This window comes from Mytilus edulis, chromosome 5 (genome assembly GCF_963676685.1).
Source record: "Mytilus edulis chromosome 5, xbMytEdul2.2, whole genome shotgun sequence".
Lineage (NCBI taxonomy): Eukaryota > Metazoa > Mollusca > Bivalvia > Mytilida > Mytilidae > Mytilus > Mytilus edulis.
This window is the reverse complement of record NC_092348.1, coordinates 19294166-19311592: the sequence shown is the minus strand read 5'-3', so window position 1 is coordinate 19311592 and position 17427 is coordinate 19294166. Positions and strand designations below refer to the sequence as shown.

At 32.0% G+C, this 17427-nt stretch overlaps 2 protein-coding genes across 3 annotated transcripts; one reads left to right on the top strand and one right to left on the bottom strand.

Annotated features, from left to right (window-relative positions):
- Positions 1 to 12: 12 nt before the first annotated feature.
- On the bottom strand, positions 13 to 8234 carry LOC139523150 (ER membrane protein complex subunit 8-like). The gene is made up of 5 exons (XM_071316951.1): positions 8021 to 8234; positions 5374 to 5450; positions 4573 to 4642; positions 3893 to 3984; positions 13 to 2407 (listed from the first exon to the last, which is right to left on the bottom strand). The coding sequence occupies exons 1-5, from the start codon at positions 8222 to 8224 to the stop codon at positions 2251 to 2253; spliced, it is 600 nt and encodes a 199-aa protein (XP_071173052.1). The 5' UTR covers positions 8225 to 8234; the 3' UTR covers positions 13 to 2250.
- On the top strand, positions 8230 to 16676 carry LOC139523151 (transmembrane protein 42-like). 2 transcript variants are annotated; one of them, XM_071316954.1, is made up of 4 exons: positions 8230 to 8366; positions 11621 to 11781; positions 12449 to 12595; positions 16243 to 16676. In XM_071316954.1, the coding sequence occupies exons 2-4, from the start codon at positions 11629 to 11631 to the stop codon at positions 16384 to 16386; spliced, it is 444 nt and encodes a 147-aa protein (XP_071173055.1). In that variant the 5' UTR covers positions 8230 to 8366; positions 11621 to 11628; the 3' UTR covers positions 16387 to 16676. The 2 variants fall into 2 exon arrangements, with proteins under 2 accessions (XP_071173055.1, XP_071173053.1); XM_071316952.1 differs by having other exon boundaries at positions 8346 to 8453.
- Positions 16677 to 17427: the final 751 nt, after the last annotated feature.

Below are 17427 nucleotides of genomic sequence, written 5' to 3'. Positions count from 1 at the left end.
AAAGTCAACAACTATCATAAATTCTGTTTATTTTATAAATATTTAACATGTTTGATCCTAATAATGCATACAAGAAAAAGAAGAAAAACATCTAGAAAGAATTCGACAACACCGGCAGTATTACTTGAAATTTCATTATCATAATGTACATGTAAAAAAAAAGTTGTTTGGTTCAAAATAAAATAAATTTGGCTGTTCAATCTTGACAGTAAATCTATACCTTTTACAAACAATGTGCAGGATTTAGATGGTCTTTGTGAATGGAGGCAATAAATGCTAACTTTTTATCCAATGTTATACAGGCTTACTAGATAGATTAACAAACACATTTCAAACTGTGGTTTTTAAACATGAAAACAGTATTTATTTATTATCAATCTTGTCTCTATTACACACAACAATACAAATGTTCTGATACATGTAATTCTTGAACAGAAGCAAGATGATTTATAAATGAACTTTACCTAACCTTTGTCATGAAACAAGTTATAAATGTAATGAAAAGACTAAGCAGTTATTGCACTTCATAAAGGTACTCTCTAATCAACCAGAATAATTATGGAATATCTATGTAAGTCCCTGTGGTTCTAATTACTAGTACTGAGAACATCAAAATCATAATTACAAAAAAAAAAAAAAATGTGATGCACATTTTTTTTCAAAAACTTTTAATCCACAAATAGTAAGTAATTTTTCTGATAATCAGGTTATGATAACACTAAACAATTAATTTGGATTTTTTAAAGAATCTGAGAAGAAACAAAGATCCTCACAACCTATTACAAAGGGGCTTTTACGTTGATGAATGTTTAAAAATCTCTTTTGATTCCCAACACATCTATTTATTTTGAAACCACCATCGTTGAATTTTGAGATTTGTAAAAATGATATTGATCATTTTTAAATAAGGATTACATAATTGTGACATATCCTTTTTAACAATTGGTATCTTTCGTCCCTATATTACAACTAATTTTGAGTCCTAGAACTATATTCATTACTTACTGAATCGGCTATAATGGAAACTAATAAAAACTTGTGCTCAAAACAAATAATCTAGTATTTTGATTGGTTGAAGTCTGAGTATTATATTCCTACTAAATAAGAATTGTATAATTTGAGATGCATTGGATATCAATGCATTTATTAACTTATTTTTGGTCGAAAAATATCTCAATGCAAAGATTAATACTGTTCGAAAATTGATTTGATATAAGGACCCTTCAAAACAGACCAAGACTAATCTTTTATTACATATTTGAATGTTCAAATTCAATTGAAGTCAAATAGATATAAGAAGATGTGGTACGAGTGCCAATGAGACAACTCTCCATCCAAGTATACATGTACAACAGTACATATATACCAGCATTTGCATAAGGTCGATTTCTATCTGAGGCAGCTCACTTATTAAACCTTAATACAACAATATAAAGTTTAAATGTTAACAAAATCTTATATGCTTCAATTACTTAAAACAAAATTACATGACACTTTACAGTTGTAGGTTTGTATATTTAAACTAAATTTATCATAACTTGCCCAAAAATATGTTTTTTTTAGCAGACCACATCCCTTTGTAAATCTGCTCTAAAGCTCTGTCCAATGATTTGTACATGATTTAAAATGATATGACTTCTAGAAATCTATACACATATTTTGACTGTACATCTATACAATTTTTCTTTTCAAGATGAGAAATTATCTCCCTTTGCACTTGATTTGTATGTGCTTCTGACAACAATAAACATATAAATAATATCAGCTGTATATGTTCAGCCTTTCTACATACATTTATAAATTACTGAAATTAAGTGGTATCAAAAACTTTAAATTAGGAAACATTCACATAGAGAGGTTAAAATATATCAATATACCGGTACATTTCTGTCTTTATCTGATCTGACATTGAAACAATGTAATTAGATGTGCAAATAAATTGGTTTTCATTTTACTTTTATTTTCTTATCATAATAAAATATGCAGATCTTCCTGAACAATTTTTATGTTTTCTTGTTTTCAAAGTAGTACAAACTAATAAAATGGAATGTTACCAGGTAGTTTTGTGCATATAATTTCTGATTGAATCTCAGTTAACAATTTTATCTAATTTCTCTTATCATGTCTTATCTAAAGTAAATTTATGGAGACTTTCAAAACAAACACAGAATACTTAGTGATGAGGCACAAATAACAAACATGTCGGTTTGACAAATGAAGTTACAACATATACTATCTAATCTATAGGTATCATGTCGATCTGTCTATATATTCTGCTATTTGTAAATTTCTCCAGTCTTTAGATAGATCATCAAAATGGTTATCAAAGTCAACTAACTGTCTGTAGGAATCTGGTGTAGATAATAACATTCTGCTTAACTCTAGTGTTTCTTCGTCTGTTGTTGGTCTACAATGTAAACATACATTTGTTACTTCCTGTTAAAGTGCGCAACCATCAAAAGAATAGCCATTAAGGTTTTTTTATTACATAAAATTGGATATCACAAAGTCATTTTGTAACATTTATTTAAAAAAAGGACAACATTCTCTTTGATAGGAAATTGTTGTACGACTTTACTTTATTTGAAATTGATTTAATTCATCCTTTCATACACCCCCAACTGATTCTCCAGAAGTTTTAATACATTGTATTTAGATTTTATTAGTAAAATTTAAATTTTTTTTGGTTTGAACTTCTACTTATTTTATGTGTTTGTAGCAATATCTCATCTTTATAAAAAAAAAAAGGGTATAACTTTATTGAACCTTAATACAGTATATCATTGTCGAAATCTGTTTACCATTCTGGAGCACCTGATATCACTACCTTCTCTGGAGCACCTGAGATCACTACCTTCTCTGGAGCACCTGAGATCACTACCTTCTCTGGAGCACCTGAGATAACTACCTTCTCTGGAGCACCTGAGATCATCACCTTCTCTGGAGCACCTGATATCACTACCTTCTCTGGAGCACCTGATATCACTACCTTCTCTGGAGCACCTGAGATCACTACCTTCTCTGGAGCACCTGAGATCATCACCTTCTCTGGAGCACCTGATATCACTACCTTCTCTGGAGCCCCTGATATCACTACCTTCTCTGGAGCACCTGAGATCAATACCTTCTCTGGATCACCTGAGATCACTACCTTCTCTGGAGCACCTGAGATCATCACCTTCTCTGGAGCACCTGAGATCATCACCTTCTCTGGAGCACCTGAGATCACTACCTTCTCTGGAGCACCTGAGATCACCACCTTCTCTGGAGCACCTGAGATCACTACCTTCTCTAGAGCACCTGAGATCACTACCTTCTCTGGAGCACCTGAGATCACTACCTTCTCTGGAGCACTTGATATCACCACCTTCTCTGGAGCACCCCAGATCACCACCTTCTCTGGAGCACCTGAGATCACTACCTTCAATTGTTTCTGATGGGTTAAGTGTTGCTCAATCTTCAGTTGTGTTGTGTTTTGTTAACTATTTTTTATTTTAACTTTTTGTTGAAAACCCTTGTTTGGTCATGAAAAAGTTGGAAATTAAAGTTCACTACATGTACAAGATATACATTTTAATTTCCAGTAGATGTCTTATGCAAATGTTGTTGGGTCTGTCTATCAAGATAGACACACAATTGTTACAAACCAAACAATTAGTAAAAATAAACCATTATCTGAAAACTCATCACCAGCCTTTGTCTATGTCATGAGGCATGTCAAGACTTTTTTTGTCAAGAAATGAGTCAAATAGATTTATGTCAAGACACAAGCCAATTTTGTTCATGTCAAGTGCAGCAGAACTTAAAACTTAACTAAATTGGTGACACTCCAACAATATGAGCACCTTAATTATCAATTTTCTCAAGTATGAAAAAGTCAACATATCTATACCTTTTATCAGTTTTGCACCAATTTGATTCTTTAAATGTATATATATTGTAAGCCTCTGACACTGCTAGTGGCGATACTTTATTATTATCAACCTGAAAAACAAAATCATACATTGAAACTATGCATAATATATCTTGGACATTATCACATTATTTAACAATAACGCAAAATCTCTTTGATTATAAAATTTGTGATACAATTTAATATAAGATATGTCATTTGTATATGCAATGTTTTTGAAAAAGTTCCAAACATTTTTCATGCTAAATTTGCATCAATATGAATCCACTTTATTTTTAAAGTTTGTCCTTACTGTGCTCTTATTTTGTAGATTTTTATTTCCTAAGTTTCTGACTCTCAACACATAATTGACCAATTAAAATATATCATTCTCTCTTCAAAAATATATTAGAAGTCCTGTATTTAACCCAGGTCTGATCCACCATTTTCTACATTAAGAAATGCCTACCAAGTCAGGAATAAGACATTTGTTTTCCATTCATTGATGAGTTTGAGGTTTTGATTTTGCCATTTTATAAAGGACTTTTATAAGGCATATAAAATCATTTGTGTTCTCCTGGCTGTTTTAATGCTAGTTATTGCATATATAAACTTCTGCATACCATTGTATATGTTGTATACAATGGTATAGACTTAACAAATGATCAATAAATACTCACTATAAAAATACAAGTATCAGGGTTATTATCATAGATTCTTTTTCCTATTATTTTTGCTGCATTGTTTAATCTGAAAGTAGAATAGACATGTTTTAAATTTCTCAGTAAACTTTCCACAAAATAAAAAGTAAACACAGTCAAACCTGCTTAAGAGACCACCTGTATTAAGCAAAATAAAATTGAGAATGGAAACCTGTGTTAAAAGACCACCAATCTGAGATTCCTCAGTAGCACATAAGTCATTTCATATAAATTGAACCTGTATTGAAAGACCACCTGTATTAAGAGATTCTTTTTTGTGTCTATCAGTAGAATTGTCAGTAGTTTTGCAATGTTGTCAGCAGTACGCCCAATGAGTGCTGTTAAGCAGCACAAACCATCTAAGGGGGTTTGAGGGCATACCCCTCTTCAAAAATTTGAAAAATTAGATGCAATTTCCTGCATTCTGACAGTATCTGCAGTCGTATTCAGATATTTTTAGAAGAAAGATTTTGACCAATATCAAAACCTAAAATTTACACCATTTTTTAGAAATGATCCTTGCCGTCCATGAAATAAACTTGATCGCTATCATTTTTCGCTGTACAGAGCGGGATTCCTAGTAAAATAAGTGCCTTTTAGACACTGATCACCGTAAACTGAAGCAACTCTGATTTTCTTTCCCGTATTGGTAGAAAATCCAAATTTTTTAATAACAAATCCGTAATGAGAAATTTTATTAAAAAATCCTGTGTAAAATACAGACAATCAGTACAAGTAAACGTCTCTGTATAATCTCTTTTCCAAGAAATGGTAACTTACACATTATCGTCAAGGTTTTCATTGGCTTGATAATATCCGGCTATCACACATCCTATACTCTTACTGTAGGCTTCAATCTGAAAGTATACAATTAAGCTATAAGACTTAAATATCAAAATAAATTAAACAATCTGAAAATACACTAAATTTGACTAAGGGTAAATTGTAATAATTATTGTGTAATCGGATTATCTAAAATGCGCAATTTAAATGGCAGCAGTCCTTTTGCGCCAATAACTGTTTTTCAGGGGTATCATTTGCGCCAAATTTTATTTTCCAAATGTATCAATTGCGCCAATATACCTGTACACATATCTATCATAAATATAAATCATTCTTATGTTTGGCTTAAAAGGTATCACATGTTGGGAGATATTTCACTATGAAGATCAGCATCTAGAGAGAAATGACTTGAAGTGCATTAGACAGTCCACGTACAGAGAGAGAAGAAAACTTATTGCTTTGCTGGATATTAAATACAAGATGTGTCAAAAAAGAAGAAAATAGAAGCTTTTTGCTGATTATGTTTTAGCCACATGGGATATGTTGATGACACAGTGCTGTGTTCCCACCATCCGTATGGGCTGAAACTCAATCTATCAGTAATGGAACAGAAGTATTCCACAGGAATTATTCTGAACTGTTTTATGCATTTCATCCTTTAATGTTTGTCTTTTTGGACAATATAGTGAAGTTACAAGCTACTACTTACATTAAATTGGGATGTACCCATGTACATGTAGCAGCAGTAAGAAGAAAGTATGTTTCAGAAAAGGAAACATTTGCTGTGTAAACTGCCGGTTCCAAGTCTGAATAAAGGAGGAGAGTCGTTTTTCTTCTAATTGGCGCAAATGATACCATGTAATTTTAATACAGGTGGCGCAAACGTAATATTGTAGAAAAAAATGTGTGGTGCAAAAGGATGCATTTTTGGTGCAAACGGATCTCTCCCCATTCCCATTTAAATAAGGTTGAATTACAAAATAAGGTATGGTACATTGTAACTGAAAATACACAATAAATAATTTGGGAATCAGGCCTCTACAATAACTTTTTTTTCAACTTGTTCTGTAGGAAAAGTACATACATGTACCAAAATTTACTTGTCCGAATGAAATTGTTACTTGCCCAAATTTTAAAAATAACCTTTTTACATTTTTAGTTGATTAAAGGAGCAAAACGAATTTAGACAATACATTTATAACAGAATTAGATGTATTTCTTTTGAAAAACTTTTCAAAAATATGAGTCAAGTACAACTGCGAAACTAGTCATGTCACAGGAATTGGGTTCTAGTTTTCATCAATGCTAGTCTCACCAGACTCTAAACATGAGGCACCATCTGATAGACCTGTACACTCATTGGATTTATATTCTGTTTTGTTTTTTAAGTTGAAAAAAGTTTATTCAAATGCAATCAATAAAAAGAATAAGATAAGCCATCATAGGGTCTGATTGCCAATGAGACAACTCTCTGCAAGAGACCAAATGACACAGAAATAAACAACTATAGGTCACCATATAGCAAGTATTGTTTTTTTCTACTTACGATCAAATATGATTTTGTGAATTTTATGGTAAATAAAATAAAATATTTTTGTGAAAAAATTACGGTATGGTATTTATTATAAGAAACAGAATAAGGTAGCAAGTTCTACATGTATAAGATCGTTGTGGGGATCATATGGAAGGATCCTATCCTTTTTAGCCCACCCTATTTTGGTACACTTTCAAAACTGATACAATCATCAATCCTGCATGATTTGGTGCAATATTTCACACAATTAAAAAGTTATATAGAAAACTATTTGTGTCCTCATCAATTTCTTAAACTGATACATGACTGACTCCCAATGACGGTCTATACTAATTTTAAAGGCTTCCACAGTTTTTGATGAAATAACCTCAACTGGTAGGTTATTCCATTCATTAATAATTCGTTGTGAGAAATGTCTTAATCGAAAAGAAGTGTTACATCTAGGTTTTGCTAATTTCCAATTATGCCCACAGGTATTTGTACTGATGACAGTAAAAAATCTTTCATAAGATATATCTTCGATTCCTTTTAATATTTTGAAAGCTTGTATCATATCACCTCTTCGCCTTCTGTGAGTTAGGGAAGGTAGTTTAAGTACTTTTAATCTGTCTTCATAGCTTAAATGTCGTATATCAGTATTACAGTGAGAAATTGTCAAATGACTCAAATTCATATTCTTAATTATCAAATAAAAAAGGTATAACGCAAGTTCAAATAATTGTGACGTCTTGAAGGCTATTATATTTTTTCTTTGACGCCTTATATCATTAGCATGATTAGGCGTCAAATTTAAAATAGCCTTCCAATAATTATTTGGAATAGTATAACACTTCTATCAGTTTTCTGGTTCATATTGCATTTTGGTGAGTTTTATGGAAATCATTGTAGTGATTGTACCCCAATTTCACTAATATATATGGACTGCAAGTGTAAAAATAAGAATGACATACATGTAATAATATATTCAAAGAGATAAAATATTTATCTTGATCTAAAAAACTAGGAGTCTAGTGAAATTAAATTCATGAACAATTAATCAAATCCTTAAGGTGACAACACCAAAGAGATTCCTAATCTGATTAAAATTTCTAATGTAAATAGATAAAACACCTGCAACAAAGCAGCCTCCAGCATCGGTGCTATACTCAAAGACAAATGAAACAGTGGAATACAGTCAACAAATCGTATATGTTTGTGATCTTTGTTTTTTGGTTCTTCAGCTAGAAGTACACCATTGACAGCACAATGTGGATATTTGGCGGCATGAAGCAAAATCTTGCAGTAAGCTGCGCTTGTTAAAAATAAATCCGCCATGCTGGATGGCATTCGATTTTCTCTTATTTTTATCGCAAATCACATCGACGTTGTCCGAAAGTTCCAAACGTTTAAAAAAATATTCACTGCGAATCTTCAATATGTCAGCGCCCAGTGTCCACCCACTTATTTAGTAATTTTGGTAAAAGCTCACATAACTTTATTCAGAGAGTCAATGTTAAAACATGTATAAAGGCAGCTTTAAATGTAATCTGTGAAAGTGGACCAAGTACACATTTTTATAATACTAGATTTTAAAAATAACAAATATCATGAATATCATATAAACACAGACATAGCCACAAAAATATTGATTCATTGGATTGATTGTTCTTCTTCTTCTTCTTCCAGTTAAGCGGCCGCAATCAACTGTCTGATTATTCTGCCACTGTGTGTTGCGCATGAAAGTCCAAAGAAAATTTAATTAAGGTCTTTCCTTTTTCAAAAGGGAAAGACCTTATACTGTATTTCTTCTGTTCATTGCTGTTTATTATTATTCTTCCCCCAAATTTTGACGAAGTTAGCAGCCTTAACCGTAAGACGTGTCGCTTTCATGTTCACACTTTGTATCGGTGTCATGAATATTATACCTATCGAGAACTCGATCACCCTGTGAGTCGAAATACTTTGTCGGTTTCGGAGTAATCCCTCTGTAACCCAAAAACCTTGTTATTGTCCCAACACTGTAACCGTAATAGGTAGAAAAAAAAGGAAGGGTGAAATTTGTTCAGGACCAGACCCTGGTTCTTCGCTACATTTGGATCGAAAAGATTCAACTACTCATTGGTAGGGTTATGCCCCTATTAAAATTAACTGGTGTCGGTTGGCCACCAAAACTCAGAAACCGTAAGTTGTAGACACCTAGGATCTTCACCATTCATCATCAATTCATGTGACTTCGAAAAATACCTCAAGGTCAAATGTGTATATTGACCTTGACCTTTGACCTAACACCTTGTTAGCGGATAATCTCAGAAACCATTATACTTACAGAAGTTTTAAATAATGGAAAATGTTTGAGTCATTAAGGCGCAACTTTGTTACATTGACCGAAGAGATTTGACCTTTCTGTAAGGGACATAACCCCTGATTTAGGTTTCTGAAAAGGCAAAATCAGCTTTTACTATATAACAAAAGGTCCTAGACCCATGGGGTCTTCAGCAATGACATTGGGGACTAATGACCTTGTCAAAGGTCACAAGGTCATGTCCCAGATAGCGAATTATGTGTTTTTGACCTTATTTTAAGGATTTTTAGTGTGTTTTAAAGCTTTTTCAGGTTGACCTTGACCTTTTCAATACATTCTACATCTATTGGAACATGTACATGTATTTTACATTACTAAAGGAAAGACCTCTCAATTGTTAAAGAACAATTGACATTTTAATTATATTTACATTTTGTGAGAGTTAAAATCCTATATACAGGTGCTCATTAAAAACAAGTGTTTATGTCTATTTTGTTAGCTGAGCCTTGAAGCATTCAAGACTCTGGGCGGTGGTAGTGGAAAGTGGTAAGGCATTCCATTCCAGTATTGATTTTGGATAGAATGACATTTTCCTTATATTCGTTCTACAAAGAGGAACCTGGAAACATCCACTCTGAGTTGTTCTTGATGCTCGGTTTGTTGGAATAAGCCTAGATGTTGCATCTATATTAACTAGGCAGTTGGTAATTTTGTACATCATGCACATCCTTGTTGTTGGATGTTTAACGTCCATTGGCAAGTTGTTCGATCATGCATGTTCAGGATGAGAACAAGTTATAAAACAATATATTCAATAGGTAGGTCTTGGAAATGAGTCCATCTGGGATGATGGTTGGGGAAATTTGGACTGCCACTGGAAAATGAGAGTATATTATTGTACAAATGTATAGGGACGGAAATTTATCTTGCAACGAGCCACTTGCGGACCCCTCAAAGGGTTGTTGCAAGGGTTCTTAACACTCAAAGAGCCTGGCACTCCTTTTACAAGAGGCATCAGATTTAAAGTACCTCTTCTGACGGGACTAAAATCCCCATTCTGACGTGCGAGTCTGCAAACTTATACACCCTGCACAGCCAAAAGGACGCCCTACTTTGGCAGGTGTTTTACTGCTGGTCAGAAGGAGACCAAGTGACCATACTTCTTTCCCCAATCACCCTTGGGGATAACACAAAAGTAACTTGTACAAGTAGTACCCCTGTCTGGCTTCTGATAATTGGACCTAATGACATTTTCTATATACATGTAAAAGTTGCATTATTATCTTAGAGGACATATCAGTTATAAAATATTGGGGCCATAGCTGCTCCAAACTCATGACCTAGCATCTTTAAGCTAACATGGCTAATTTGTAATTATAGGTGTTATATTTTCTGTTTTAGTTAGTTGATAAGAACTTGCAAACCATCAATGATATTTTTTATGAAGTTGCAATACTATCTGTACATATTAGTTTGATGACTACCTTAAGACCATGCTTGATGGCTTTGCATTCAACTTTGAATTACTTAGCAATGTTGCTGTCTATCAGATTGTCTTTTTCTGAGTTTTCTGCATATCTATATTATACACAGGCGAAACATATCTCTATGTCAACAGTTTATTATATGGGGACAAAGTCCCCAATTACGGTCTTGTTTGCATGAGACTTTGAATAAAATGTATATTTATCAACATATATAGGATGGAATTCAACACCCAATCATTTTTAATAATTGTTTGATATGAAAAAAACGTTACCTGGATAACAGCGTTTCTTTGTTTACATTGAATATGACGTCATAACTTAAATAACGCCACAACTAAACCCCTAACATCAGAACCAATATCGGAAACGTTACGGTATTTCCGTTTCTTTTATCAATAATTTGTTTTGTTTGAATTAAAAAAAAAATAATAATACAGATTTAGTCCTCATTCACAGGTAATGCCTGCCTCATATTATTAACAAGATTAAGTTCCAAATCTTAATAGACAATTATTTTTGTGTAAATATAGAATATTCTAAATCTGTTTTTCAGAATGTTATTAAAATGAATGTACATTTATTCTGTTGATGATAATTATTGGTGTTGAATGCTTTGATAACATGTTAGCTGTTTACTTCCTTATAAAAGTTTTTATTTAATGAAAAACAAAACTGGTCAAATAATGCTTGAATTCAATCTGTAGCTTGAAGTTCAATTTCATGATATTTACTTAATCTGTCATGTTTTTCAAGCAACTATCAAGATGAAGAGCAACATTATGACATTGTTGCTTGGATATATTGGTTATGTCCTTGTAGTTTTATAGAGTCTTCTCATTTATTTCATAATACTCTTGTCTAGAGATTCATTTCCATTCCTATTGATATGAAGAATTGATGGTAGTGAAACTTTTTTAGCAATTTATTTTGTACATATTGTAGTGAAGAAAATGCAATGGTTGAGGCAGAGCCATGGTTTGACGTTGGCTGTGATGGCAGGAGTTATGGCTTCCTTGGGATCAACATTTGCTAAGTTGGCTATGAGTGGAGACATTGTACTGTCTTATTGTTTACTCTTAGCAGGAAATCACAAGTGTCAACAGGTGAGTTGTTAAACATAATGTCCATCACAATCTTGACCATCCCTATCTAGAACTGGTCACAGGTAAGCTGTTTTAAACATGATGGCCATCACATTCAAGACCAGCCGTCTTCAATATCCAGAAACTGGATAAGGATACTGATTGATTGTTACACAGAATTTATAGGATGTTCAGTATAAAGTAGATGGCAATCTCATTTTTAGCCAATGTTAACAATGGGCTTGACTAACAAATGCCTAAAAGAGGTCTTTATCATACATTTATGTAATTGTAAGCATGGTAATTAGTGCCACTGTAAATTAAAAAAATAAAATTGAGAATGGAAATGGGGAATGTGTCAAAGAGACAACAACCCGACCATAGAACAGACAACAGCAGAAGGTCACCAACAGGTCTTCAATGCAGCAAAAAAATTCCCGCACCCAGAGGCGTCCTTCAGCTGGCTCCTAAACAAATATATATATACTAATTCAGTGATAATGAACGCCATACTAAACTCCAAATTGTACACAAGAAACTAAAATTAAAAATAATACAAGACTAAAAAAAGAATGTTTTATTTTAGATTTGGGTCTTTTAGTAAATAATGTAATTAGTACCTTATATGTTCACACTGATACTTTTCCTAATGATATTTGTATGTACTGGTGTGTACTCTACTTTTCAGATAAGTGTGTACATACAAGTGCTATTTTTCCTGATGATATTTGTATGTAACGGAGTGATGTGGACATTCTTTACCAAGTCTTTACAGTACTGTTCATCATCAGTGGAGGCTACTGTCACTAATACAGCTTCTAATTTCTTGTTTACAGTAAGTCAAATATATATGGATTTCATTCATCTGACATTTGGTGTCCAGACTAATGAGATTTCTATTGTGGGTGTCATTTGGGTCTAAGGGTGACCCGGGATTGCCAACTTTTTGTAAGGGTGACACATGAAAGTCAAATAATTTTGCCACAAACACAGGAAATAAAGTCTGGCGGGAAACGGGAAATTACAAAAAAATGAGAATTGCTTACGTACAAAATGTAACCAGGATACAGGAATCTGACACAACAAAGCGGGATCCAGGGTTCGGTACCCCCCAATGAGACCCCTCTATTGTCTATGAAATTATACTTTTATTAAATTTAAACCAATTATTAAAGAAATTTATAGAGCAGTATTGTCAAAAGGAATTCAGGAATAAAGGAAATATCACTTTTTACTTAAATCAGTAAAAAAAAAAACGTCCAAAGGATGTAACTCTACCTTCTTTTAAAATTATTTACTTGTACTAAAAAGTAAAAATTATACAAGTATAACTTCTGACTGCTTGATCGGCCTAGCCACAAACAGATGTGCATTTTGTGTTTCACATGAAGTCAAAAATGAGTATCACCTCAGGGAAAAACTCTTTTGATATTTTGGTTCAAAAATGGTTTAAATTATGAAAAATTGCCATCGTTAGGCTAACACTGAAGAATTTATATAGTTACATGCAGTTTTTGAAAGTAATATTTAATATTTTTATTAAATAAATGGTGTTTAAAAACTGTATAATTTTCTTTAATAGTTGCCTTCAAGACATGGTCACCAGTGACAGATTTTTGGTCAATGACAAAGACAACAAAATATGTTTAGAACTATTGAATATCAAACATTTTAATTGAAAAAAAAATAACAAGAACATGTTTGACTCACAGTTATTTCAAACAACAGTAGCTTTCTTTGATCATTAATCTTATCTGATATAACTGTATCTAAAATTATCTATAAATAACAAAACTTCCAAAAGAACCCTTTCTTTTGGTGTATAGAACATTAAAATAACTTGATGCATATTTTTACAATAAACAATCAAACTTAGCAATACAATTTATATGTTTTGTCTACGGACGAGACATTGTATTCATATTTAATGAAATGCATTATTAAAACCTAATTTTGATATAGCTGAAAGTGTTATCTTGAAAAAAAACATACATTTTATCAGGTTTATCTATCAAATGATGCTTAACTTCGAGGAATATGGAAACAAATACATTTTGATAATGTCTACGGACAAGACATTTTATTGATATTCAATTAAATGCTTTCAAAGATGATTGTTAAAGTTAAGATTAAAAGTTACTAATTAAGTTTTAAGCAGTGTTTTTTAATTTTGGAAAATATAAAAATGTACCCATAATTCTTTACATATCTCAATAATTTATTGATTAATCCAAAATGAAGACACATTCTTTTAACTGAAATCCATATATCTGACTGTTTAAAACAATCAAACTATTATTAAAACTCAATTTTGACATAGTTGAATGTGTTCTCTTGAAATAATAACATACATTTTACCTTTCAAATTAGGCTGAACTCGAGGAAATTGGATACAAATATATTGTGGTAATGTCTACGGACAAGACAATTTCAGTAAAAAAAAAATCTGTTAGAATTAATTGTGACTATATTTATGTTGAAAATACTGAGTTTTAATTTTAATAGATAACTTTCATCACCTATAAATAAGATTTAAGTTCCATAGCCGACAAATAATTAAATTTAATACTTGTTATGTACAAGTGTCTTGTCCGTAGACACTTCCTCATCTGCTGTTAATACTGAAATGCAAAAGATAAAGTTAGAGAGAGAGAAATACTTTTTCTTCATTTGATTTAGTTAATCTTTTAAGGTATGCAGCAACTGGAATAAACAATATTGAAGTAAAATAAGGTATGCTTTTTATGGCTGATAATCTGACACTTTTTAAAATCCACTCCTGTAAAGTAATTTTACAAAAATTGAGAACACTTAAATTACCATTTATTTATTAAAAATAAGATATTTCTAAGTTTAAACAACACATAGGACTAATTAAGACCCATAAAGCCAAGCAATATTGATAAAAAGACATGTCTACGGACAAGACATGTGTCTATGGACAAGACATTCTGACATATTTTCGAATTTTTTCCTCTATTAATAGACGGTAGAAAAAAATGTTAGTAGTGTTTTCATATCTACAAAAGAACAGGAACTTAGCAATGCAACATTAATGTAATTATACTTCCAGTTTACTAGGGAATGCATGTCTACGGACAAGACTTTTTTTCACTTTATTTGTATATCCAACTTTGATGGCATATATCTCCAGCTAGGGTACTGCAATTTTGATAAATGAGGTAGTTTTTGATAATGTATATACTAGAAGAGAAAACAAAACACATAATAGCATAAATTTGATTTATTTTTCTCTTTTATCACTACACTGAGCAAGCTAAAAACAAAAGTACAAAATTTCATAACAAGCGCATAGTATTCAACTTTTTATCATAACTTTGTAACCACTGAAGATTTTTTGTTGCAACAAACAGTAAAAGAAAGATGAATAAATTGTCTATAGCAATGAACTAATAATGTAGTTCAAATTAAGTTCACTTATTTACTATCAATTGATGAAAACAGCGAAATTTTAAATGAAACAACACAACGTGAAATTTTGCCCATTTTCAGCGTGTATTTTAGTGTTTTTTTTCAAAACGGTAACACCTATACATGATATTTGATATTTATTGTGAAGCCCTACATTCTCTTCTTCAGTTCAAAGATGTATTACTTATGTAAAGTTTATCTTCTTGTCTTTACAAGCCTATAAGGGAGCTACCATTTGATTTTTATGGGGGGGCTAGGATGAAATTTGAAAAAAATAGGCAGGACAGGAGTTTTAATAAAAAAAAAAAAGCAGGATGAGACACTTGCAAAAAAAAAAGTCAGGATGACAATTTATGTAAAAAAAGTCAGGATAAACTAAAAAAAAAAAAGCAGGACCGAATAGAGTGAAAAATAAAAAGGCAGGACAGAGATTACAACTAAAAAAAAATGCAGGACAAAATTTTTCATCCTAGCCCCCCCATAAAAATCAAATGGTAGCTCCCTAACATAGACCCAATATGAAATACACATCTTATCTTGGCTAGGCCGTGATGTTAACCAGTCATCCAGTTATCAGTCAGCTTAAAAAATATCTTTTTCTGTTGGGATGGCATACATGGATGATAGTTTTTTTTATAGAATCCTATCTAAAATCACATAGATACATTATCTGAAACTGCTTTGTCAGTACATGTATTAACTATTAAAAGTGTCAGGAATAATTTATGAACAGATTTTATCTCTCTTTTAGGGAGTCTAAAATCATTTGAGAAATATTATCAATGTTTTGATATTCTGTAATATCTAATATACCGGGTATTAAGGAGGCAAGTGAATACCAATGACAAATACCTTCCTTTTCAAAAGATGTTTTATTAATGTTAAAATCACACAATTTAAGGATCAGTCTTCCCCCTTGTACTATTTTTACAAAAGTACATTAGACCATGTTAGAATTTTAACACTAATAAATGAATCCATAGAGAATTTTTTGAAGCAATATTTCAGAGGAAATATCATTTTACTAACAATAATTTATTTCTTTAACAGGCATTTGTTGGTCTGTTGTTATTTGATGAAACTTTATCATTACGATGGTGGTTTGGATCTCTGCTCATCCTGTTAGGACTGATGCTGATAAATAGAGGAAATCTGAAGGATGAACTAAGGAAAGCAGATACAAAAACAGAGTAGTCAAATGATGTTTGATAATTGTTACCAATAGCAAGAAACAGAAGATTAGCCATTCTTCTGCAATACGATTACTAGATGGATGACCTCAAGAGCTAATGGCTAACGATCTGCAGTCCCTGATGTCCAGATGACAGGATGGGAATGAAAATTTGTGACCTTGAAGTATCGCTATTGTGATTTTATACATGCAAAAGTATAATTGGAGTTGAGATATATGGCAGAAAATATATAAAACTCAAGTTATTGCACTGTAAATTTATAATTATTAAATCAAAACGATTTGAAAACAATGACTTGAAAAATTTATGAGCAAATGTCCATTAGTTTTGTAATATAAAAAGAGATGTCATATGATTGACAATGAGACAACTATCCACCAAAGTTTAAATGAAGGGGATGTAAGCAATTAAAGGCAACTGCATGACTCCAACAAAGAGAAAATGTAAGCTTATTTCTGTCATTGATGAACTGGTGTTGGGTAGATGTCTAATTAAGGTAAACTGCACTTTCTTTTTTGAAACAAAAAGCTAAAAGTTTAAATAAACTTTTATTTAGTATGATGTCCATAATCACTGAACTAGTACACATTATTGTTAAGAGGTCAGCTGAAGCATGCCTACAGGTGTGGGATTTTCTTACTATATTGAAGCTGATTGGTGGTCTTTGGCTATTCTGCTCGTTGGACGGGTTGTTTTCTCTTTGACACATTCCCCATTTCCATTCTCAATTTTATTTGCCTTAATCTGGAAGAAAAGGTGCCATCACTTGACATTTATAATAATCATCCTCATTTGCATCTTTACCAGTTTAGATACAAATGAACAGAAATGTCTTTATCAGATAGAACTTGTGTCAGTGTAGCCATATGCATTCATGTATTAGTTTCCAGTGACATTTTTAACACACTTAGATGATAATACAATTAAATATTTCACAAGTCATCTTATTAAATCAGACATCAGATTATACATGTTCTAAGAGGGTGTTCATATTCGGAAAAAAATACAAAGGTTGCTAAACACTATTTGAACAAAAAAGCCT